We start from the raw sequence: 26,164 nt of genomic DNA on the forward strand, positions 1-26,164 counted from the left end.
CGGATTATAAAGCCGCTATCTATATCACAGCACCTGTTCCTATAACAATGGCATTTGTTCACTTTCGTTCGCGCCTCGTCTCGTTAACATTTTGGAATATCGAGCGTAGTCGTGACCGAACCTCTCCCAGTTCCCGCTTAGCGTCACGAGTACAAGACGTTGATAAGGCGTTTAACCATCTGAGAACGCAAGTGATTGCGTTCATGAATTGTGAATTAAGATACACTTCCAGTTAACCAAGTTACGTAAGTGATGTCTCGGGGAACTTAAAGAGTTGCTCTGTACACGTTTTTAATTGCGGTTTACATAAACAGGCTCCTCTTCCTTAGCAATTTGTTCTTTAGAAAAGAAGATTGGTATAATATAGTTAATGGAATGGTATACGTACTCTGGATATACGAGAAGCTACTTTACAATTAACGTTTAAAATTATTTTAAAAACAATTCAACTAAGTCTAATGCGCTTTTATATATATTAAAAACTTAAAGAATTTTATCTCAATACGAATTTTCAAGTCTTGTTAAGATAATTAATTTTGAACAAATATGTAGTGTATTCTATAACAATTTCGTATTTCTAAGCTATACGTAACATTACGTTAGCAATTTTCATGAAATTCTGTTGGAATCATAAAAACAGACAGAAACTTTAAAATAATGAATATGAGGAGTATTATTTTAATGTATTTTATGACATAAATATACATAGATTATATGAAAACAATGAATCGAAATTAAATTACACTTTTTGGAAGTGTAAATAAATAAAAAAAATAAGATTTTACATACATAATTTGGTGCCTGTGGTGTTGACCGCTAAGGAATTCCTTCGTCTGACTGAACCCTTGTTGTAAAATAAGGTCATACTTAAATAAAAATGAACTGAACCAACATATAAAATTTTAACTCTGTACGATAAGATTTTTGGTTCTTATATAGCCATTTGATCTAAATAAACTAGCATAGAAACAAAATTACAATTCGAAATAAAAGCTTGACAAAGCAGAAATAAAGCAAATTTTGCAATTAACTGCACCCGCAGCCGTACTACTAAATTCCAATAAATACGTAACCTTTAAATGTCAGATGTTTGTATAATAATGATACAATCGCGGTGTTATTTTACAAAATATTAAATTTGCTTACTGACTTGTTATGAATATAATGTATGAAAGTGAACTCAAATTCATTTCCACACGAGCTTACTTGCTTCGTTGGACATAAATTAAAATCCTATGCATTGTACAGTTACACTAAAATCTTGATTGCAATGTTCTCGGTAAACTAGAACGATAAGCATATAAAATATATGAACTTTAATATTATTTTATATATATATAAGATACATTTTATTGAAATTCAAATAACCTAAATACACCAAAATCACGGAAAACACGTTTGTGGAGATTTTGTTATTTCATTAAAAAATAACGACGTATACAAACACATGTATATATTTCCTATTCAATGACATAATCGACTTTTACAGTTCATTAGAATTCATCCAATCGTTCGATCGTAATTGTGTAACAAACAACCTAACATACTCATTTATACAATAGGATTTATATGTTTTCGAAAGTCTAAGTAAATCGTAGTCCTACTTTCATGTTCGTAATTGTAATTAATACTTATGCCACCATGTTGAGGTAATCTGATAGGCAATATGAGGTAATATCTTTTCACATATTAAAATTAATATGTAATAAAATTGATTTCACATATTAACTAACATAATAGTATTTTTATTTATCCTTGGTTTAGATAACTAAGATGTTATAGCCCAAGTGTCTGTAGTTACACTGCCTCATACCCTTTAAACCGGAACACAACCATATTAAGTGTAATTTTCATTCTTTAACCATGCTTTAACTCAAGACGTAATATCGGTATTACAAATTAAATAATACATATTATATTTTATATATCAGCTCGCTATGCACTCCCACTGTCTCCACTTCGCGCCATTACCAATATATCTATTATATTTTCCCGCGCTCCGCGATTTGTCATCCGAGATGACAGATGGATAGATACACAGATAATATATATTCATATTATAAAATTCTAATTAATACATTATTCTAGATGTGTGTACATTACACTAAGTAATGCTGTTATTTGTGCTAGAATATTCGATGAGTGAATTGTACCTATCCTGCCTACCCAGACGTGCTTGACCAAAGTGCTACCACCAAGTATGTGTACACAAGTTCAGGTTGTTGCATAGCTTTTACACGATGTATAATTTTGTATCTTTTCCGTTAACTGTGCCAACCTGTTTTATGTGTCATATTTTATGAATACGTACATTCATTCATTACGATGTTTTACCTCGTGGAACTCTCTCGTGCAAGCCTCTGGGTGGGTACCACCAACTCATTATTTATTTTACCGCTAAACGTAAATACTCTAGTTTGCTGTGTTCCGGCTTAAATGCTTATTTAACTACAAGCACGATAAAACATCTTAGATCACAAGGTTAGCAACATATTAGGGGTGGATGGAGTGGTTTATTATTTACACTTCTTGTATTGCCAATATGAGCGAATGTGACCACATATGAATGAAAATTTTGCGTACAATATTATGAAAAAACATAATTTGATAAAGATATTTTTTTGAAATTTAATTCTAATTAGTTTCTCGGTTAAATAAAAAAATTGGCCTTTTTTATAGAACTTGGTATAATTTACTAGTGTAAATTGCTGTGTAGGGCTTCATTAAACTTTGAAGGTAATGTGATCATGCAGCATATGTTAAATTAGACAACTACTACACGTGGCTTGCGGGCGTGCTGTCTATCTACCCAAATGGTGTGTAATTAATACCTTTATAATATTCATTTTGTTAAATTCATTCTAGTTCTTATTAAAAAAAATGTATCAATTATGTAATTATAGTATTGTCTACACTTGGCAAAGAAGAATGTTTTACTATAAACTTAAAATAATAAAAAAAAGTGTATTTAAGTGTAAGTTAATAAATCAGTTAAATTAAACTAACTAAGGATTTGTTCTTGTTAATTTTGTTATTTTTTAAATAAATGTAAAAATGCATTTAAAAATATTAGAGATCTATAAATATTAAAAAAATAAAAATATTTATGTATTGTTTACATAAATAGTGACCACGCAATTTTTTAATATCAAGATACTTAAGACATCGATTTCAAAATAAGATATATTACAAAATGGACAAACTTCTTCTAATAAGTAACCGTAACAGCCTGTGAATGTCCCACTGCTGGGCTAAAGGCCTCTTCTCCCTTTTGAGGGGAAAGTTTGGAGCTTATTCCACCACGCTGCTCCAGTGCGGGTTGGTGGAATACACATGTGGCAGAATTTCAGTGAAATTAGACACATGCAGGTTTCCTCACGATGTTTTCCTTCACCGTAAAGCACGAGATGAATTATAATCACAAATTAAGCACATGAAAATTCAGTGGTGCTTGCCCGGGTTTGAACCCACGATCATCGGTTAAGATTCACGCGTTCTTACCACAGGGCCATCTCGGCTTTTTAAATAATAAGTAAGCAAGATTTAAAATCGCCATCGAGTTTATTCACTTAAAAGGCCGACATAGAAGCCTTACTACGAAAAAACGACCACTAATCAACCCTGCACCGTTACCCACTTGAGACATCGGTTCCGGAATAAGGAATTAAGTAAATATACAAAATTAAAAATCGCTATCGAGCGTAGTTACTTAAATGACAGAGAAGCCTCAATGCTTGAAACTAAACGAGAACACGGAACCCTAATCAATATGCACTGTAATTCAATTATACTATCAATAACCGATGTAATCATTAAATTAAAATATCAAAGTGTGATTTATGCGTTAAAAATGAAATAAGTTTCCGCATTCATTTTTAGCATGACAGATGTATTCGATATTATGAAAATATTATGTAAGTATTCTATATTTACACGCTTTATATTATAATAACTTGTGTGTAATTGATATTTAGTCCACAATGCCATATTCAGCGGAGACTAGCCAACTGCGTAAGATATTATAGTGCGCAAAGTGTGCAAACACAGGTTCCTTAAACCTTATAAGGTACGATAATTTAAGTTACGATTTGACCGGAGAGAGTTAACAGGATCAAAGGATTTACGTGTTTTTCTAGTGATAATTCCTTGACAACAGTCAAAAATTTTTAACTGCTCGGGAATGGAATCGATATTTGATCCCAGGATCTCGGGATATGCTCTACGGGATACGATATATATATATATATATGATATTTTTTTTATAAGACAAGTAGATAATAAATTTTTTTTTATTTTGTTTATTTTGACGGTTTCATATATTTTTTATGAGTACCTTTCTTTTTTTTAAGTATTTAATAATGAATATTTGTATTTATCCCTCAAATTAAATTATGATTCAAAATTAATTGTGTTAATGGGGACGACAAAAATCAAGGGGTCGGCATCGAACTTGTGACTTTTACATCGCTAGGTTGTCCGTAAACTATTACGCTATTAACTCTTCAGTACATTACTGGCTGTTAAAAGCGTCTTTTTACCAGTAATATAATGATAATAATTAATATAATATTTTAGTATTTGTTAACGATAAAAATATGATATCTTTATTTTTACCATAAAAAAATTTAATTATAAAAAAACATATCTGCAATTACTTGTTAAAAATCATTTAATTCCAGGGGGACTTCTGATTTTTTTAATACTTGAATCATACCAAGCATTTGACGAAGACTGCTTCACGAAAGATCCAGTTTGTGGTACCGATGGCATAACATATAGCAACATTTGTAAATTTTACGAAGCTAAGAGATTAGATCGGGATTTGTCCGTCTTATATGATGGACCTTGTTTAACTAAAGCGGTACACACATTAAAAAAAATGTCTCATATTAAAAGGATTACAAATACTGTAAGACATAATGAAAAAGTAAAATCAAGTCATCGAACGGCTAATTACACATCTGACATAATAAGGATGGAAAACAATATACCAGTTTACGCCGCAAACTCGACGTTACTTCTTATTTTCGACGACTGTTACAAGAAATGTCCATCGTGTCCAAGAAAAATTAATTTAGTTAATAATTTGATATTTTTTAAACGCAAATGTTTTCGGTGTTGTTTGAATAGTTAAAAATGTGTTCGATACAGAAGTACATATACAATTATAATTTGAATTCCAAATATTATGTATTTTTTTTTCTCTTTTAACTAGATTTTAAAACAATCATCAAACACCTTCGGTTATCAATTTTTTTTTGTGCGTGTTCTATTTTCGAAATAGTTAAAACAGTTTTAGATTCTAAAGAAAAACACCTTCCCATGATGAAACTAGCGGATTCAATAGTTTTTTCGTATCCACAGCATTATTTGATTTGAGCAGCGCGTTCTGAAGATTTACCTATGTTTAATAAGCAAACTACATTCACGTATTTACTAAAGATACTGAAAAATAAAAACTACTTAAAACATTTGCTTGCATATGAACTTCAACAAATAATTTGATAATATTATTTTTTACATGAAAGAAAAATATATATTTAAAATTATGATTATTTATATATTTATAATCCCTATCACGTTATTGTTATGCGGACGATAATTCCTTCCTTAGCCTAAATTCAATCACGACATGTTCAATTTGTAAGCTTAGCTAATTAATTATTGAGCGATTAATTTAGAAAATATTTCATTTAAAACAGTTGCTCCAAGTCACGTTATTTCAAACACGTGTGTAATCAGTCATTATTTTCATTCAAAAAAAAAAAAACGATTTATTGTTTTTAAAGTGAACATGAAAATGTTATCGATAGCTAGTAATTAATCGACTTTGATTTATTAAACCTAAAACTCGTTCAGTCATGTCCTAACAATTAGTCATTTCATGTATTCGTTCATTAACGTAAGTGGTAATTTCCAGTATAGAATAATACATTTAAATAAGTGTGTGTGTTTTTTTTTCAGTAATATCAATTTTAGCTGCACAGGCTCATTGTTCGCAACAACCCATTGTAATGTGTCGAACGAGCGATAGATTAAAAGTAGTCTGTGCTTCAAATGGAAAAACTTATGAGAATATTTGTGACTTTAGACAAGACAAGCTGATGTTGGACACATCTCTCGAGATTAAACATTTGGGCAAATGTGAACTAAGCTCAGAAAATAACGTCAGACCTAAATCCGGAGTAAAACCTAGATTCGATAATCACTACGACGATTATGCTGAATTCAATACGAAATTAAGTGAAAATATTGAGGGTACATTAAAGAGTCTACATAAATATATGGATTTGTAAGAAACTAACTATTGTACATTTAAGATAACGAGTTTGTATAATCCTTACTAATATTATAAATGCGAAAATGGGATTGTTTGTTTGTATGTCACGCTTTACATACCATACCATACAAAAAAAATTATTATCAAGTTTTTCATACTTAATAAATTAATAATAGAAGAAATTAATTAAATAATAGCATTCATACACTCTTAATCGAAAGTAAAATAAGTAACGATTAACATAATTAGAATTATTTGACAATCTATAGAAAAAGTACTGTCAAAATAACTAATAAATGTTTATTCGTTTCAGTAAAAACAGTAAAAAACTAAAACTAAAGATAAATCTATCGAAGGAAATCGAATAAATAACAACTGAATAAAAACAAGACTTTATGCGTTTTTTTTTAATAGTCACTAAAAATGTGTAAGTGTAATCATTTATTTATAGAAAAACATTGTAAATAAATTATTGTAACAAAAATTCTCTGACTTACGATTAATTAACGATATAAAGGACTGTATTAATTGCCCCTTTTAAATAATTTATACACACGCACAAAATACTCACAAACAAAGACACTCGGCCGGACGCGCACACAAACATACACTCGCGCACGCGAAAATATACGCGCACGCACACGCGAACATATACGCGCACACACACGCACACACTTCCACAAAATCAATACGTTTTCTTGTAATTTCCTTTTGTTACGTTTATTTTATTTATCATTCATCGTTAATGATAAGTAGTTTTTGCATAGCACAAGTATGACGATTGTATTCCCAAACAATTAGTAATTAACAACACAGAAATGTACTTCAGTTTTCGAAAAATATCTATTAATTTGTTTTTTATTTATAGTTTTCAACGTGATCACATATTGCTTAGGTGGAAATTAGTTAAACAGTGTTGTCTTTTTCTTTCGGATTTCAAATCAATAATGACAAAAAGAGATAAATCAGTGTTTAACTAAAAATTTGCTAAAAAATATTTAGTGGATCAATTGTAATGGCTTCGTTTTGAAGAGACTGAAATGGTTGTAATAAAAATCAATAAATACAGTTAAAATAATAAAAAATATTTGAGGCGAAACAATTGTAATTATTACTAATTTTTAAATAAGAATTTCCTTTTTGTCGTAAAATCGTAATAAGTCTTAGTTTTTATTAATGACCGAAATAATAAATATATTTTCCTACGTGAGCTACGGACTAAGTAATAATAATAATACGTCAAACTAATCGTCTGTAAATGGAACAATTAATAAATCTAAGATTTCGATCGATAATATTTTCAAATTGTTCCTATGCTTCGTTAAAAGGATGAAATATATTTCTTGTCTATTTTTATTTAAATATGTTGGATTTTTGTTTCTAAATTATAAAATGTATAATATTATTCAAATAATAGAAAATTGTTCGTAACATTTTTCTTTATTGTTTTAATAATATAAACATAACCAATATTTATTTTATAAAATTTGTATAAATTATCTACCAAAATAAACATACATTTTAAAGTTGTTGGTTAATATTTCACAACTAATTACTAGTGTTTATTTTAAAATTTGAATAAGAAAATCGTGAGATAGTAAGAACGCGCGAATCTTAACCGATGCTCGTGGGTTCAAATCCGGGCAAGCACCACTGATTTTCATGTGCTTAATTTCTGTTTATAATTCATCTCGTGCTTTTCGGTGAAGGAAAACATCGTGAGGAAACCTTCATGTGTCTAATTTCACTGAAATTCTGGCACATGTGTATTCCACCAACCCGCATTGGGGCAGCGTGGTGGAATAAGCTCCGAAACCTTCTCAAAAAGGAAGAGGAGGCCTTAGCCCAGCAGCGGGACATTCACAGGCTGTTACTGAGGCAAAGTTTATTTAAATAGTGCAAACTTTACTTAATTTTATTAAATACAAAATACAACCATGTTATATCAACAATGTATTGTACATTTTTTTAAATCATAATAATCTTCATCGTTCCCAAAATAATATTCATAGTCAATCAACGTTACACGTTTAAGATGACTCAGAAGTTTCAATGCACACTTTCCTTTGTATCTTAGATAAAGATTTTTATTTTTCTCTTTTGCGTATTCCAACTGACACTCATTATTATAAGTCCTCCAGTTACTTGCACACACAGGCGAATATATCTGACATATTTTTTTGCACTTGCCTCTGTGTAAAACATAGAGATGCGGCTTCCTTTTCTGTGCCTCTATAAAATGAGGTAGGGATGCGTAATTCACAAAATTCGATCCGCACAGCGCACCGTATATATTTTTATTTATGGGCCTCGGCAATACGTTCGAAAATCCTTGAGAACTTGGTATTAATATTAACAATATCCAAACAGCTAAAATAATAAAGTTAAGATTGAAATAAAGATAAACTTAAAAATATTTTTATCGTTTTTATCACATAATCATGATAAATATTTTAAAATGAGAAATATACAAACCGATTCCTTTATGCATGTTTTAACGCCATAACTTTATATTTATAGCTAACTTAAGTCACAAGTCAAATAATAATCGAAAAATATGCGTCGGCATTCCTGCTCCATTCTTAAACTCGAATAATCAAAATCATTACTCAATAGAAAACCTTTTTATAGCTTATGTTGATTGCCTGAGTATCAAAAAGCTATGAATTAATGAAAAATACTCTCAGTCTAACTCATTTTACGAGCGTACGAGTTAGTATAAACTCATAATGGTCATAAAACAGGTATCATTCGGATGTTATGTTTTAGTCGATACATAATTCATACATAATAAATATTGTGAATTGCAATATGTCATTACATATTAAAACTATAAAATGTTAAGTAATTGGTAATAAATAAATGCAGCCACGATTCGTTATGAGTTCGTACCGTGCTAATTTTATCAAACGATATTGCGAGAGAAGTAATTTTTTACAGTATACTATGTATTTGGTACTGGACTGGCTCATAAATTAAAAAAAAAAGCACAGATTAATAAATATACCTATAATAATCCATATAAATAAAACTATTTTATATATTTCTAAATTAGCCAATCGCAACTGCTGGAGACAGTCCTCTTCAAAGTTCAAAGTGCGGCAAAGCGATTATTTCTCGATGTAAACAATTTTTTTTACTTTTACAATACAATGTTAAGACTTATAATAATAACTTAAATGTTATTTAAGTGTTTTTAAGCTAGAATATATGATTACGTATAATTTAACTTTCTACTTAAACATAATGTATTCAAGTCAATTCAAAACTATTACATATAAACAAATAGACAACCGAAATAAATCACTTTACAAAATAGATAACGGCCTGCCTAAAATGGACAAGAATTAATGTTACAATAAGAAAGTCAAAAGTCAATTTCATAAGTGAATTGAAATGTGTTTACACGTAAGGGATTACGTATAGTGAGGACTAGAAACCAACTGAGATATGTATCATCATTACAACATACTTGCCATAGCACACCCACGCGCGGAGCCCGCCAGCGAGTCGAATAAGAAATAACTTTTCCAACCTATTATCTATATAGCCGAGTAATTACAGCAATCACTGGCAATTGGTTAACAATTATTATTGTCCAACCTATTTGTCATGTCGTTTTTGTTCGAAGATTATAATCTAATCGATATATATTACAAAGTTTTTTTTTATATCTGATTTTTTTTTACATTTTCTTTATTTTTATAAAATGGCAACGTCGTTACTGCTAGTGCGAAAGGTCGTAAATAAAATGATGCATGTTTTAATATAATATTTATATTATTCTTTCTGTAATTATGGAAACTAATCATTCCCGGGTTGGAATCCGTAAAACTCCGATGACATTCACGTGTCAGTTCACTATAGTTTAACAAAATACATTAAATATAGCCGGGATGGCCTAGTGGTTAGAACGTGTGAATCTTAACCGATATTCGTGGGTTCAAGCCCGGGCAAGCACCACTGAATTTTCATGTTCTTAATTTGTGTTTTTAATTCATCTCGTGCTTGACTGTGAAGGAAAACATCCTGAGGAAATCTGCATGTGCCTAATTTAATTGAAATTATGCCACATGTGTATACTACCAAACTGCAATGGAGCAGCGTGGTGGAATAAACTCCAAACTTTCCCCTCAAAAGGGAGAAGAGGCCTTAGCCCAGCAGTGGGACGTTAACAGGCTGTTACTGTAAAAAAATACATTAAAAGCAATTTGTGTATAATCAATTTGTCATTCTTTCTTGTCATATGTCATAGTGTAGGGCTATTGGTATTGGTATTGGTATTGGTAGGGCTTTGTGCAAGCTCGTCTGGGTAGGTACCACCCACTCATCAGATATTCTACCGCAAAACAGCAGTACTTGATATTGTTGTGTTCCGGTTTGAAGGGTGAGTGAGCCAGTGTAATTACAGGCACAAGGGACATAAAATCTTAGTTCCCAAGGTTGGTGGCGCATTGGATATGTAAGCGATGGTTGACATTTCTTACAATGCTAATGTCTAAGAGCGTTGGTGACCACTTACCATCAGGTGGCCCATCTGCTCGTCCGCCTTCCTATTCTATATAAAAAAAAAAGTGTAATAAACTTATTACTGAAATATTCACTGAAAATTCTTATTTAGAAAACGGCTTAAATGGCTTTTTTGTAATATTCATGATTACAGAAGCCCGCCATTTGCAAAGCCTGACAAAAACTTGCCCGAATTATCAAGATATTAAGGTTAATCCTTTTAGTATTTTTCGTGTTCGCGTTAAAGTACAAAGCTTAAATCAATCGATTACAATAAGAACAGTAACGTTTTTGTTAAGAACATCGATTAATCTAATGGGTGGTCTTAATATAAAACCTTGATTACTTTTCGTTTAATTTAAATTGTTTTTTTTTTCAAAGTCTACATCATGTTTACAAACGAATATCATCGTTAGTATATCATAATGACTTTAGCTATTTATATGATAAAAAATATGAACTTCAACTGTTAAAATATATTTATTTTATCGAATTATTTTGTATTTCAAAATAACTACATGCACCATTTAACTTTATAAGTAAAGCTAGTTTCAAGCCGCGGATTTACCTGCGTGTGAGATAGGATGTTTGATAACCTATGTATATAATTTTTTGTACCCAAGAGAACACGTATGCAAATAAATAAACAAATACATAAAAAAACAAACAAAGTAATAAATAAACTCAATTGTTAATTACACACAGAAATTTTCTTCAAATAAAATTAAGGCTATATCTAATAAAGCCGAGATGGCCCGGTGGTTAGAACACATGAATCTTAATCGAAGACTGGGCGATCAAAGGCAAGCACTAAGTATCATGTGTTCGACTTTTTCGTGAGGTAACCTGCATGACTATCATGAAAATCTGTCATGAGTTTACTGCATATGATTGAAATATTCCAAACATTCTCCTCAAGAGGACTCCTTTACCCAGCAATGGGACATGTACAGTGTTACCTTTTTTTACTTTTAGAGAATTTTAATATTAATATCAAATAACCGCAATGTTTCCGTAATTAGTTAAAACGTAGCATTAGACATGTACACGCCATACTGATTTCAGGAAACAAAGTGGCTTTAAATATATTCAAAATACTTCAATCAGCTGTCAACAACTCAATCTTTACTTTACACGCAACAACACAATATTCAATCATGATTGGTGCACGTCACGAAACCATGTTAACATTCCTTGATTATATGTTATTATTATAGGTATATTTAACCTCAGTTAATTCGTAACTAGGAGTCAATTCTATTAATTAATAACGATTACGATACGGTCCAGATTCTATTTCGATCCAACTTCGAACGAATCAGAACTGGATCGTTGATTTAGTAGAATAGGAAAAAGGTTTAACGGCAACGATTACCTTTCGATTCGATTTTTTATATAGAATAGGTATAGGACGGACGAACATATGGGCCACCAGATGGTAAGTGGTCACCAACGCCTATAGACATAGGCATTGTTAAAAATGTTAACCATCGCTTACATCGCCAATGCGCCACCAACCTTGGGAACTAAGATGTTATGTCCCTTGTGCCTGAAATTATACTTGCTTACTCACCCTTCAAACCGGAAGATATCAATACCAAGTACTGCTGTTTTGCGGTAGAATATCTGATGAGTGGGTGGTACCTACCCAGACGAGCTTGCACAAAGCCCTACCAACAGTAGTCGATTGCGATATAATGACAATTACATAGTAGAATTGAACCTGAACATTAAACGAAGAAGACATTTCGACAGCAATGTTTTCTTGACCGCGTCAATCAAGTTTGTAACATATTTAAAAAAAACGACCTCTATTGTAATATAATATTATTGTATATGTATATTATATTTATCGTAATTTTATTCTAATGCATTATAATTATAAAATTAAATATTAACTGGCATAGTTCAAAACTATATTAATCTAATATAGCTAGTAACTATTTCGACTAGCTTTCGAATGCAAAATAATTTAACATTTGACCATGTACTTACTGGTACGATGCCATGGAGAGACAGATGGATACGTCAAACTTATATGTATAACACTCTTCGTTTTTGACGTCGTCGTCACTTAAACGGGTAACTATTATGAAAATAACGTAATTAAATCACTTTCCTTGAACAACTTCGCCAGTTTGCATAATATAATGACACGAAGACTAGTTACCGAATAAGTATTGGTGCAAAATTCGAGAACTCGTTAGACCGAGAATAACTGACCGTGAAAATACATTTCATAAATACAAGCATAATTTGCATGGATATATGAATATAATAATAAACGCCTTCACGTATGAACAAAATGGATTCGTATATAAAAAGTAACGAATCTATAAAGTTTTGCTGTGAAAACAGAAAAACGAAATATTTCCATCATTCATACTTTGTTTTGTTGTAAGGTTGTTGTGTGATTTAATGTTAAATGTGTTTGACTTCTTCACCATCGTCTTGTTTTTTTAATCTGTTTCGAGACATTGTTTTATTTTAAAAAGGCAGACTGGAAAATTTGCAACCAGATGGTATGTTGTCACCACGGCCCATGTACGTTGGCACTGTGAGAAATATTAACCATCCCTTATATCGCTAATGCGCAACTAACCTTGTAACTTAGATGTTATGTCCCTAGTGCCTGTAGTTACTGGCTTCCTCAACATTCATACCGGAATACAACAGTACTAAGTATTACTGTTTGACGGTAGAATATGTGAGAAGTGGATGGTACCTATCCAGACTGGCTTGCACAAAGCCCTATTTTGAATCTGCTATTATCTCTAACATGACTAAGAAATAGGATTTATTTAATTCAGGAAATATGCAAGTTCTGACTATAGAATCCCATTCAAATGCGTTTCCGTCACGCACTTAGCTAGTTTTATTAATGGCTTGCGCAATTTAAATTACGTTCTGGATGTTGGTTGATTATGTAATGTTAAAATCTAACTCTCAAATTCAGTTACCGTAAATCGACATGCACTTAACATTCACAGTTGAATAACTGCTTAGGAAGTTTTATTATTCTCCTTATAAATTAACATAATGATCGTTGAGCAGTCATTTATTTACTACTGGTACATACTAGTTCTACTATTAAATCATTTTGTTTGCTTTATAATACTTATGTAGCCATGCTTACTATCTTTATACTCTTTAAGAGCAGCCTTAAGCAAACAAAATTTTAGATTTCACCCGCGCGTCCTTTACACGCTTCTCGACGCACAGTCTCATTTCTATGCTATTTCTATCTTTTGCTTTATACCCCTATTAAGCGTAACTTCTCTGAACCTGATGACATTACAATTTTATGACCAAATATGATGACGGTTCTATATGTAACGTTGCAAGATGAAACGTTTTTAATCAAACACGTGGACTTTTTTTACACGTTTTTTTCCTATTCAATGAAATAAATGGTTTTTTACACTTTTGTCGAATAATCATTGTGACAGGCATAGGCAGTTTCTATACCGAATGATGAAATGTACAGCAAATTATGGACAATTGAAAACACGTACCCATATTTACTTATGTTGCATATTTAGTTGCAACTTAAATGGAACGACGTTAAAATCCAACAATAGGTTTGCATACATGAATAACGGATCGAATAATATTAGAGGCACCATTTGCAGAATATCTTGCAATGACTTACATTCTGCTTAAACCCATACACACACTTAAAAACATTAAGGATATTCAACTTTTAATATAACTAACGTAAAATGCGAAAGTTTGTGTGGATATTTCTAATACTAAATTTCGTATAAAAGTTTGTTATGTCGTTGAATAGAAATATTTCTAATAAAAAAGAATATAATTTAATTTATGCTACGATAGGTATTTGGTAGTTTAATAAACGGCACAGAGTATTACAAGATGTCAAGGATTAAATATATGGTAATAACCCCAAGCGAACGGATATATACGTGACAAGATAACGACAGAGGCGCAAAACAGTATAATTCACTTGAAATGTCCAGTGTCATTTTGTTATGCTTCGGAGTATATCAACATGATGGAATGCGGTTCGTGAGTCGCACTCGATTGCAGGCTCGATAGTTGCTATTCACCTTGTACGCTGTAACGGCAGTCGCTTTTGCTATTAATAGTGTACTTTGCCATCGTTATGCCATGATTTTAAATCTGTAATTGACGTCCAACCGTCTTTAAACGTTGTAATATCATATTACATGACATTACAACGTATAAATGTAGGCCATGTGTAAGGAAGTTAAAGAGATATCAATTTTGTTTTAAATGAAGGAAGAAATTTTACAGTTAAGATTGGTGCCTCTTAATTATGTCTTCTAACATTTTTTTTCATTGAATAGTACCTAACCACCACTCTAATAGTGTTTTTTTATAGTATAGGAAGACGGCATATGGACCATCTGATAGTAAGTGGTCACCAACGGCCATAGACATTGGCATTGTAAGAAATGTTAACCTCAAAAAAATTGTAAGAAATGCGCCACCAACCTTGGGAACTAAGATGTTATGTCCCTTGTGCCTGTTATTACACTGGCTCACTCACCCTTCAAACCGGAACACAACAATACCAAGTACTGTTGTTTTGCGATAGAATATCTGATGAGTGGGTGGTACTTACCCAGATGAGCTTGCACAAAGCTCTACCACCAGTATTGTATGCTTACGTTGATTGTGCATATAGTTAGTCTCGCTTTATTTTCGCATAATAATGTATTGCTTTTACTGAATGTAATGAATTATGTGAGTCAAATAAATAAATGCGTTTCCTTCGTTCCCTCTTGTCATCTAACAATGTCACTTAATTATTATTTTTTTAGTAAGACTAAAAAATTATAATAAATTTAAAGATTATAAATTCCTATTGGAAACGTCTTGTGAATTTTTCCAAGAAAAATGATATTTAGAATGAAGTCAAGAAAAGTCACGTATAACGTATCTTATCAAATTCGCACAATTCACTGACGTGTTTTGCAGCTTTGCATTTTTGTGTACTCTCAAGAATAAAAACGGTTGTAAAATCATTATTTCATATTAAAAATATAATCTATCTTTGTTCAAAAAGGGCATAAGATGATCTGATTTCGTTAGAGTAGTAAATTTTATTATCATATACGAACTTTTGTAAGGAAATTATTGCAACTGACGCGAATTTATATAAATAACTTTTATCGTTTGTAAAAATATAGACGACAAAACGGAGATACAAAATAAAATTTAATTCTTTGAATCATTAAATCATTCAACAATCATTGTTATTCTGGTGAAATCTAACTCTAGTGCGACTTTTTCTACTGTATTATTTTAGAATAAAAATGTTCTAAATATATTGTATCATACAATAACTATATCTATCTTGAAACTAAAAAGAAACAACATGTGAAAGTTATTCGACAATTAAATTAGTAGTTAGTTGGTCTTTGCGTGAAACTGAAAAAGAGTAAACTTTCCTTTTTATAAAATTAAAGCAAAGGTGATATTTAAAAAAAAATACCGCATATTTTTCCAAGAACTGCAACGAACTTTTACTTGAAGCAATAATTGACATTCACACAAGCCCTATCACATTTTAATTTTTAATGATGATATTTTCTGATATCTCTCTCCTTGGACTTAATATGTATTATATAATTGAAATTGGCGAGGAAACAACGTTAAAATAATGTACTTATAAAATTGATTTATTATTAATGAGAAATTCGATAACCATCATGATTTATGTAATATGTTGATACTTGAAGTATCAACATATTACATAAATCATGATTAATTTGTTGACAGAATACATGTAAAATAAAGTGAAGTTACTGCGTTATTGTACAGAGTGAACTTCCCTAGCGGATGTTTTAAAATGAATGAACGTGTGATAGATACGAAAACTACTGGTTCTTAGTTAAGAGTCTTGACAAAAGTTAACAAATGCTAGGTAACGATACCTGTGAAGTATACGAGTAAAGGGATATGCCTCGAGACCTGCATTCAAATTGGGACTGGTCTCAAAGGATAAGGTCAATTATCAAAATCCATCCAGTTGTTTTAAGAACAAAGTGAGTTTATTTACATTTCTTTTGTATTGTATAAAAAAAAACATTATTCCATTGTTACACATTTACCACGTTGTGAAAATTATTTAATCTCACAGGCAGAGAAATTCATATAAAATACATGTTGATCTTAAACCAACGATACATTGATATGAATTCAACCTTTATTAATACATATTAGGTAGAAAGTAAATTCAACAATAATTTTTATAGTACTCCCGGTACGTGAAAACTAGTATTTTTCACTTTAGAAATCAAACTAGTTCTTATAGTACAAAATAATTTATTTTATGTACAGACATTTTTATAAAATAAAAAATTAAAATAAAAAGAACAAAATACACATTACAAATTTAAAGCAGAAACACGCCGTCTAAAAGATTGTCCTGTGGCATTGTACCCAAGTAGCTGGCACTGTTGCCTCTCTGCACTGCTAGACTCAGCCGTTGGGCTAAATAAGCGCCAGCTCTTGGGTCACCAGAAATGTGGACCAGTTTCTTAGAAATATCTTTTATGATTCTTTATGTATCGGACGACCATAGACCCAATGTTTCAAAACCCAGCCCCGCAAATTCATATTCGTTGGACAAAAGTGAATATTTGCGGCGCTTGAATATTTGAGCAGCTGCCTTACGAGACGTATTCTTGATATGAGATACTGCCAGCGAATTGACGCAAGTTGCATCCCACACAAGAACACGTCCCATCGACCATGGCACTAATGTCGCTCCATTGGGTCTCTTGCCATCATCTTTGCATAAACCATTCGGTTCCAAAGTAGCAGGAATCGATGCTGTGGCAAAAGCCCGACGAAGTATGACATTAAGAGATCCATGGCCATCGCATCCATATGTACGGCCAGCGCTTTTGCGGCAGCTAAGTTCATTGCGTCCGAAATGATCTACCTGGGTACCACTATTTTGTTATACTTTAACTTTGGTAATTTACGTGAGAAAATTAAAACAATGTACGTACATAACGATAAGCTATAAGTATCAAAGGTTAGTTCTAATATTTGCCGCTAATATTATTTTCAAGACATTCAATAATATTTTGAATGAAGATTAAAGAAATTTAATTATCTCTCCTTTTACTGCTGGTTAATTAAGATTGACATATAACATATCTATTCTGTTTGGACGACTAACTATTATTTAGGGGCCGATAAGAAATACTCTTAAATACAAAAACTAAAAATGGGAATCGAATCCCTAAATTCTTCTAATTTACAGTGATTATCGCAAAGTCTATTAGCTTCTTTAGCGTTAACTCGCGTTCAATGACATCTGGTTTCACACCATGGTCACAGTCACGCTCGACAGAGAGTCAGCGTCTCACGAGTGTGACAAATATCACGTTACGAAAAAAACCTCAGACATTCGCAACGCAAAACGACAACAATTGATGACGGTTTTGGAGCCTTTTTTCCATTAACGCCGAGGTATTAGATGTCGCTAAAATGTATTCGCTTTTTTTAAGTAATTACGTATTAAATTATATAAAGAAGGATTAATAACACCCAAACGGGCGAATCTAAACAAATATTTTATAGTTTCGCCTGTTGTGGGAGTAGATAGTGATATTAGGAATCATAAAATATTTCTCTTTGTGATTAAGAAAATTAATTAAAATAATTTTGCCCATCTGTATTTTAATGTTATCGAATGGATCAATAACATTAAAATACAGATGCTTTAAATGAATAAGTTCATCATGACTTTCAATTATAAGATAATATATTAATATCTCAATCAATCTAAGATTATATCACCTTACAACAATCAGTTTTATAACAACGTTTGTTATTTATTTCAAATAAATAAACATCACATGTGAAAATAGATTAAGGATTCATTGTATTACTCATAAACTACACTACACTTATGAGCCGCGTGTTATGTTACAACCTGTAAATCTTGTTATCTATTTTCCTTCCGTTCGAACTAGTCTCCGGGCTTGGTCGGTCAACGTCCTTATTTAAAAGTATTATACACATCTTTGCAGGTCGTATTGACTATACGAATACATTTTTTATTTACGTAGTAGCATCCGCATTTGAGTAAACATCTTTCGAAAATGGAATATGATAAAATATTAATCGCTTATCTGTGCTCCGTTGCCACAAAGCTACTAATAGGCGTATTGTGTATAATTAATTGGCAACATAAAGTCACCTGTACAAATTAGTGTACTGGCAAGTTTTTATTTACAACAATTTGTATCTTTGATGATTTCTATTTAGTTTTTATAGAAATAAAGTAGTTCAAATGCAAAAGAAACTATCACGAAATGAGGTTCTTAAAAAACTTTTTAAAGAAACGATTTAAAGAATCGCTGCAAAATTCTATTTTAAAGGCGTATATCATATTAGGTACAAAGTAATACTCTCAAATAATATTGTTTCTTTATATGACGTTAGGAAATGCAGTCCGCAATTTTGAATTAAAATATTATTACGTATTAAATTCCACAATGTATTTCAAAAGATATTGTTACTGTAAGTAATATCATTATTCAAGTATAAATCAAACTTGCCAAACAAAGAATGATTGTTGACGTGAAATTTGAGGTTGGAAAATATCACTATTTAAGTCTTGAATTTCACATGAAGGAAGTGTAAAAAACACGTAAATATCTTATAAATTACAATGAGCAAAAAATCGGAGTATTCATTTTATGAACACAACGAACTATACAAAAATAATAATTTTGCAAATCTTTGAAATAAATGTCCCTTTTGAAAAGTTTTTAAGTCATTGCAAACATTTATCCCTAACCTATGATATAAAAGAAAAATATACTTTTTTTCTTTTCGACAAAAAGTTACATACAATTAACTTTTTACCTAATCACATAACAGATAACATATTTAAAATATAAAATGTCAACATTTATCAAAACACATGATTGACCAACAAGAGAACTATTTAAACGAATGTTGTGTCCGATGAAATACTATAATGCTTAAATCTGTTGTAGATTAATTAATATTATATAATATAGTCTGTGGACCTTTCAAACATTAGCCAGTGACCTCTCTAATGACTTTAATAACGAAGTTACCTATTAAGGAAGTTGTTTGTGGAGGCGGACAATGTTTTACTTACGTTGTTCACTTAAATGGGTAACAATTATGAAAATAATATAAGCACTTAAATCCCTGTATAATATAAAACGTCTTATAAATAAATATACTGTTATATATCTTATTTTTTTTGCACAAATATACTGTATTTCTACTTCGTATATTTGCTTCTAGTTAACATTTTAGAAACACACTATTCTACAATTAACATATGGCTATATTACATAATATATATACTATATACTAATACTTTGTGACTTATGGTAAGTACACGCATAAGGGACATGTGACCATTACCATTAGGTGGTACATATGATGGTCAACTTACCCAAAATAAAAAATCAAGATATGAGTGTATGTTATCGTTGACCATCAAGACGATTTGATGGAATAGTTCAGTGCTTTTTTTCTCCTCTTTAGCGAACCGATTATTTTTCAGTAATTAATTGTTTTTAATTAAGATACAAGCTGCATTTGGGCATGATCTACCTGACATTAATTCTAGGGTTAAAGTTTTACAAAAATCGAAATTATTTAATATATAAATTAAGAGGCAAGTACAATTTAATGTCAATTGTTTTTGTTTGGCTGAATCCATGCCCTTTTTCGTTCTGACACAGTTATCTTCACAGGTCTTTACATACTCTAAATTATACATTAAAAATTAATGAACTTATTTAACAATTCACCTAGTAGTTACACAGTAGACCTTTGTTCTTTGTATTACTGTTTAATGGTTACTTTTATTATTCAATTATTATTTAAACTTAATTAAAGTCAGCTTGTTTTACTCAATGAGTTAAAGTAAAACAATTTAACGTAGTTGTTTCATACATGTACTAGTAAGTTAAAATTATTTGGGTGGCCTTAATAGCAGAAAACTTAACTACGCCTACGAGTCAAGAATTCGGCTACAACCACATGCTAACGGTTGTTTGGCCATGTCAAGCCTTTTTGTTATTCATGCGACACTCAGAACATTTTCAAACTCAACGATGAATGAGAATACGTTGAATATTTAGCCAACTTCAATAAAAGAGTTAAAATAAACAAAGAAATATCGTCGTACTAATTTGCTCCACTTTCATTCCATTTTAGTTGATCTAGTGTATAAATTATAAGGCTGCAGATCTTAACGGCCTGAGACATTATCAAGAAGTTCCACAGTAGCAGTTTGAAGTTGCACATTCTTTTGACCAAGCCGTGGAGAACTTGGACTCGTTAATCAAGCCCTCAAAATGTATCAGTAACGTTTGAGAATTCCACGTAGGAGCTGAATTATCGTTTTGAATGGCGTCGCTGTAGTCTGCCGTTCATGAGTTTCATTACGATACTAAACAACATTGTAATTACATTTTTTTATCTAATGCTCATCGTTTGATAAATATTAAGCCTTGTTGTTTTTTTTAATTTGAGATTAACGCAAAGGACATTAAGCAGGAGTTATTAATTCTAATTTAACTTTCACTGTGATTAATTGCAGACAATGTATATAATAATATTTTCATGTCAATGTCAATAAATCATTAATTAAGAAGTTTAATCGTCATATTTAAGATACTTAGTCGGTATAGTACGATTATATAAAAATAAAATGTCTTCATAAGTGAAAAAAGAATATAACGTTGGTAAATACGGTAGCTTTTTGTACAAAATGAGTATACTTAAGTTATTTGAATAAGTTCTACAAGAGTAAATGACATCATTGTTAATATTCCTCGGTGTGTGTGAATTAATAACCGGTCATTTTCCACTATTAGATAGTGTCAGTTCTAAAACTTGAATATTTGTTTTTACTAGTGTTCGTCCAGTAACAAAATTCGACCAAAATCATCATTGAAAATTTGAGGACCATATATGGATTTTGGTAAACATTGTTATTTCTACTGTCATTACCAAATGTTTTTATTGATATATTTGATAACAACTATAAAATAATAATTAAATCTCTTCAATAGCTACCAAGCTAAAAACGAAAAGACTTATTTACATATAAATAACGAATAATCCTTGTGGTACTATAAAAAGTGAAGATTACAAAGCCTTCACCAACCGACTGAATTACGAATAAATTATAGTGTTTCGTGAGAAATTTGTTAGTTAACTAATAATAGCAAAATAGCGCCAATTACCACGAATATCAATTGCCTCTAGTATAAATTTAATCAATTATAAAATTTATAACGAACTATTAATAATGCTCTTAGGTGAGAACGAGAGTAACTTATACGGTACACGATGCTTGTAAAATGCACTATTTCGTTCAATTTTGCTTTAAATTAATTACTCATGTAAGGTAATTTTATGTTGTTTCATCGACCTTTAACTCTTATATGTTAAAGTGATTTAAAGGATTAAAGATAGCGTTAGGCTTTATTACGAGTGTGTAAAAAGATTACTGTGTTATAAAAATTTTATATTTTTTTTATGTTTTAGCGCTTTAGTTTGTTTTCATCAATTAATCAAAAACATTGATTGTCTAAATTTATATACGGATATAAGATCAAGCAAGGCAAAAATTCGAGATCCTAAGAAAAGTTATATTAAGGTTACGTCATTGATAATGTAATGTTTAATTTTTTTATTTCCGAGTATATAACTTCCGATTTTAAATATTAACATATATTAACTATATACAAGATGTTGTCATCGGCAACAGGTGTAACGGGTAATATATTAAATTTAAATATTCTGACTTTGACAAATTTTAATAAAATAAAAATAAAAAGATGAGTTTAATTTATGAGAGACCAAATAGCTGAGCGGATAGAATTTTAACCGAAAATCGCGAGTTCAAATCCAATCTTTAACCATTCTCACCTGACTTTTTATGTACTGTTTTTATGTAATTAGCATACATTATTATCGTCTCGTGCAGAGCGGTGATGTAAAACATCGTAAGGAAAGCACAGTCGGACGATATAGTGCCACATGTGTGTCTTGTCCTTAAGAGAAGAGGTCTTTGCCTGATATTGAATAGAGAAATGCACGTTTACTTACGATGTGTGTCTTTTTCACACAAATTAAACTTTTTTTTAAGATATACTACAATAGGTTCTATCTACTATGCCTAGCAGTGAGAGATTTTCAAACTGATAAGTTGCTTTTATGTTTGAATCTTTATAATTTTAAATATAAAACATTTTAACGGAATTTTAATCTTCATCTTTGTAACATCTCGCATTCGTCGGCAGGTAAGAACGATATGTTGTGGATCCCAAGTTATTGTTTTATTTTAAATTTTATGTTTGTTGTTTCTTTTTCGAAAAACAAGCAATACCAGAGTATAAAAATGAAATCGAGATTTTTTTAGCAGTACATCACTATTTTCACTTAAGTTTATTCGTAACCAAATCAAACACTATTAATTTTTGATTAAATTATTATTTAGTATAGTTTAATGAATTTCCGTTTCAATGAAAAAATATTTTTACTAAAGAAGACTAGCTTTATTGTTTTTTTTATTTAAATGTAATTCATATGACTTTGCATTATTTTGTATTACTTTTATTGTTATTAATAAAATTAAATTATTAATAACTTATAGCTACTGTCGCTGCTATATATATGCCATTATCATATCAATATAATTATGGACTCACCGATTAACGGACGTTAATTCAATTAATTCGGTTTTAATCTAATAAAAAATATACAAAGTTAGTAATAAATATCAAACTAATTGCATATAAAATTCAAATTTGATGAAATTTAAACTTCTTGAAAAGAGAACAGGTGCATACTTTTAAATGAATTATTTTCTCTTAGAAATCTCACTTACAAATATATAACAATAGAATGAAGGAGAAATGTTAATTATCCACAATATGTGATTATGAATCTGTAATTGCTACAAAACTGCTAAATTCATAAGAGATGGTCCATACGCTGCGCGTCGGATGGGTGGATGAAAGCGTGACCGTGGATACCGTCAAATGATTAAAGCAAACGGACGACAAAAGCACAAATTGTGTTCCGTTGCAAAACAACTGTCCATATACGTAACTTAATTTGTTATAACATGAAATTTCTTTTCAAAGAAAGTTGCTGAATTTCAACGCGTCTTGTTAACAAGAAACAACACTTTTAAAACATTGTTTGCGTGTAATATAGAGGCTACAAATAAGTAAATATTAGTAATATTATTTTGCAAAATGATACAACGTACAGTGAAAATTTTACGTTAAAATACTTATAATATATGTAAAAAAATGAAATAAATAAAGGAATAAAAAATAGTATTTAATAATTTTAAATAAACGCATGAAAGAGTTCTCTTTATCAAATGTAAAAAAAAAAAAACATTAAATTATTTTTAAGCATTCGACCAAGAACAAATATTTTAATGAACTGAAAACAAAACTACTATTTTTTATAATTTTCTATTATTATTTTTTCTCTTACAATAATCGAATTAATTAACGGTTACAGGGTACCCCAATTATGATTATTTAATGTTTATAGCATTAAAATGTATAAATATGACTTGTCTTGATTCATGTGAAAGCCATAAAAAGATGATCTCAAAACATCCAATTAAATATGAAAGGTGTGTGGTGGATTTGTGGGTAGTTTGCTAAAAGAAACTTGCTAAAATTTAAATTAACTGCTAATCATTTTAGAAAACGTTGTCTCGAAACCCATAATATAGGCATCAAACAATTACTATCGCATAAATTTAAATAAATCACTGACCTGATGCTGTCCAGCATTCGGGACACTCCTGACAAAGCGTTGACCAGTCGTAGGAAAGGTCCTCAAAACTCGCCATGGCTATGGCTTTGTACCTATTACAAGTCCACAAGAAACATGCTACTTTGACACAAACACTTAGCACTATGTGATTTTGCCAAAATCCTTGCGAAATATACTAAAGGCTGCAGTTTTTTATATCACTGAAAAATGATTGAATCATATGTTGTCATAAGCGCCGCAGGTGATAAAACAAGTTCGCGGCGGTCGCGCTCTAAAGCCTCCGTATGTGCGCGCGCACACACATTAGCGGCCGGCGGAGCACTGCGCGGCAACTTCGCGGGCCACTCGGGATGTGTCGCCGCAAACCTGTTCCTCGGACTCTCAGCGAAGCATTCACTCACTGCGCGTTCTTACTTCTTTCGTTTTCAATGAACCGTTAACGATATTTTCTTTGGGAGTGTCTTATCAACATATCGCGTAATGTGACCGCATCTGCTACGTTTTAGCGCAGCCTTGGAAATTAATTTTATTGCAGTTTTTTTTTAAACTTTAACCTTGCTTATTAATTCAAATTAGGTAAAACGGCCGTTAAGTTACCATCTCTGGGCGACCTTATACACTTTACCCATACAAATTTCAAATGAAATCTAACCATAAAATTATTTTACTATTCCTTTGCCATAAACAATAAATAAATTTATTTGTATCCAAATTATCAACAAATATATAATTTTATTATTTGAACAGAAAAACATATCGTGAAACCGAAGAAATATGCGTTGTATTTAATAGTTTCGTAATCACAAGCAGAACTTAATCTTAGTTTCTTTAATGAAAATCTATATTCATATTATTCCAAGAGAAAAGGAAGTGAAAAAGTACGATGGATAGTATAATGTATGTGCGCTCATCGTACGTCAGAATATGCGGTCTATGTAAATGCTTACTCAATTTTATTTCGCATAAAGCATGGCATTAATTGCGAAGTCGTTGCTTTAACGTTGCCAAAGCAGAAAGCGGTAAGTGAACGCGATATTTACTCATTAAATTAAAAACCTTTTACACATTTTATCTGTATTCGCATTGACTACACGTCTTTTAAAAAAATGTGGCTTACAAATATTTACTAATGGTTGAATCGAAAAATGATTAACAAATGTGTGGTTATGTAATGGCGGTAAAAGTTGTGAAAGTTAAATCTTCATGTTATAATTATTATTTTATGTCTTATTTGGTTTTTTAAAAGTTAACGCAGCGCGCCGTCCTTGAACTATAGTAGCACAGATAGTTAACCATGTTCAACGTAATGCAACGCAATACCAACATTTAAATACAGCTATTACGAAAAGGCATAACTTAAAATCTTATCTCGCTTTTTTATGAATTCTGTGAAATAAATGATAGATAGAATTGAAAAAAAAAATACTAGCAACATACATTTTAGTAGTATTTACATAAATAATGTGTATGTAGATTTCTTGAATTATTGGCGTAGGTACTATTAAAGCAATCAATTATTAGTTTGTGCAAATATTTTTTTTTAAATTATTTTGTTGACATTTT

The 26,164-nt window shown here is 30.8% G+C and overlaps 2 protein-coding genes and 2 long non-coding RNA genes across 4 annotated transcripts in view; 2 read left to right on the plus strand and 2 right to left on the minus strand.

Annotated features, from left to right (window-relative positions):
- LOC126769975 (cerebellar degeneration-related protein 2) overlaps positions 1 to 24,937 on the minus strand; it is an 84,337-nt gene extending 59,400 nt beyond the window's left edge. The window contains exon 1 of the mRNA XM_050489050.1: positions 24,602 to 24,937. Coding sequence (XP_050345007.1) covers positions 24,602 to 24,677 — 76 coding nt within the window. The 5' untranslated portion in view covers positions 24,678 to 24,937. The remainder of the gene's footprint in view (positions 1 to 24,601) is intronic.
- Positions 3,777 to 5,186, plus strand: LOC126770122 (uncharacterized). Its single transcript, XR_007669437.1, has 2 exons — positions 3,777 to 3,914; positions 4,680 to 5,186. It is a non-coding gene; the product is annotated as an uncharacterized LOC126770122 (long non-coding RNA).
- Positions 5,694 to 6,671, plus strand: LOC126770111 (tomoregulin-2-like). The gene is made up of 3 exons (XM_050489276.1): positions 5,694 to 5,816; positions 5,965 to 6,292; positions 6,594 to 6,671. The coding sequence occupies exons 1-3, from the start codon at positions 5,795 to 5,797 to the stop codon at positions 6,646 to 6,648; spliced, it is 405 nt and encodes a 134-aa protein (XP_050345233.1). The 5' UTR covers positions 5,694 to 5,794; the 3' UTR covers positions 6,649 to 6,671.
- On the minus strand, positions 8,214 to 8,951 carry LOC126770123 (uncharacterized). The gene is made up of 2 exons (XR_007669438.1): positions 8,756 to 8,951; positions 8,214 to 8,650 (listed from the first exon to the last, which is right to left on the minus strand). It is a non-coding gene; the product is annotated as an uncharacterized LOC126770123 (long non-coding RNA).
- Positions 24,938 to 26,164: the final 1,227 nt, after the last annotated feature.

Source organism: Nymphalis io, chromosome 8 (assembly GCF_905147045.1).
Source record: "Nymphalis io chromosome 8, ilAglIoxx1.1, whole genome shotgun sequence".
Classification (NCBI taxonomy): domain Eukaryota; kingdom Metazoa; phylum Arthropoda; class Insecta; order Lepidoptera; family Nymphalidae; genus Nymphalis; species Nymphalis io.

What these genes read in the sequence shown, in the direction of transcription:
- LOC126770111 (XM_050489276.1), top strand. Translation starts at nt 5,795, where the DNA reads ATGAAAATGTTATCGATAGCTA. An exon ending in GAAAATGTTATCGATAGCTA is followed by an intron (nt 5,817 to 5,964) that starts GTAATTAATCGA and finishes TTTTTTTTTCAG; the next exon opens with TAATATCAATTTTAGCTGCA. An exon ending in CTACATAAATATATGGATTT is followed by an intron (nt 6,293 to 6,593) that starts GTAAGAAACTAA and finishes TATTCGTTTCAG; the next exon opens with TAAAAACAGTAAAAAACTAA.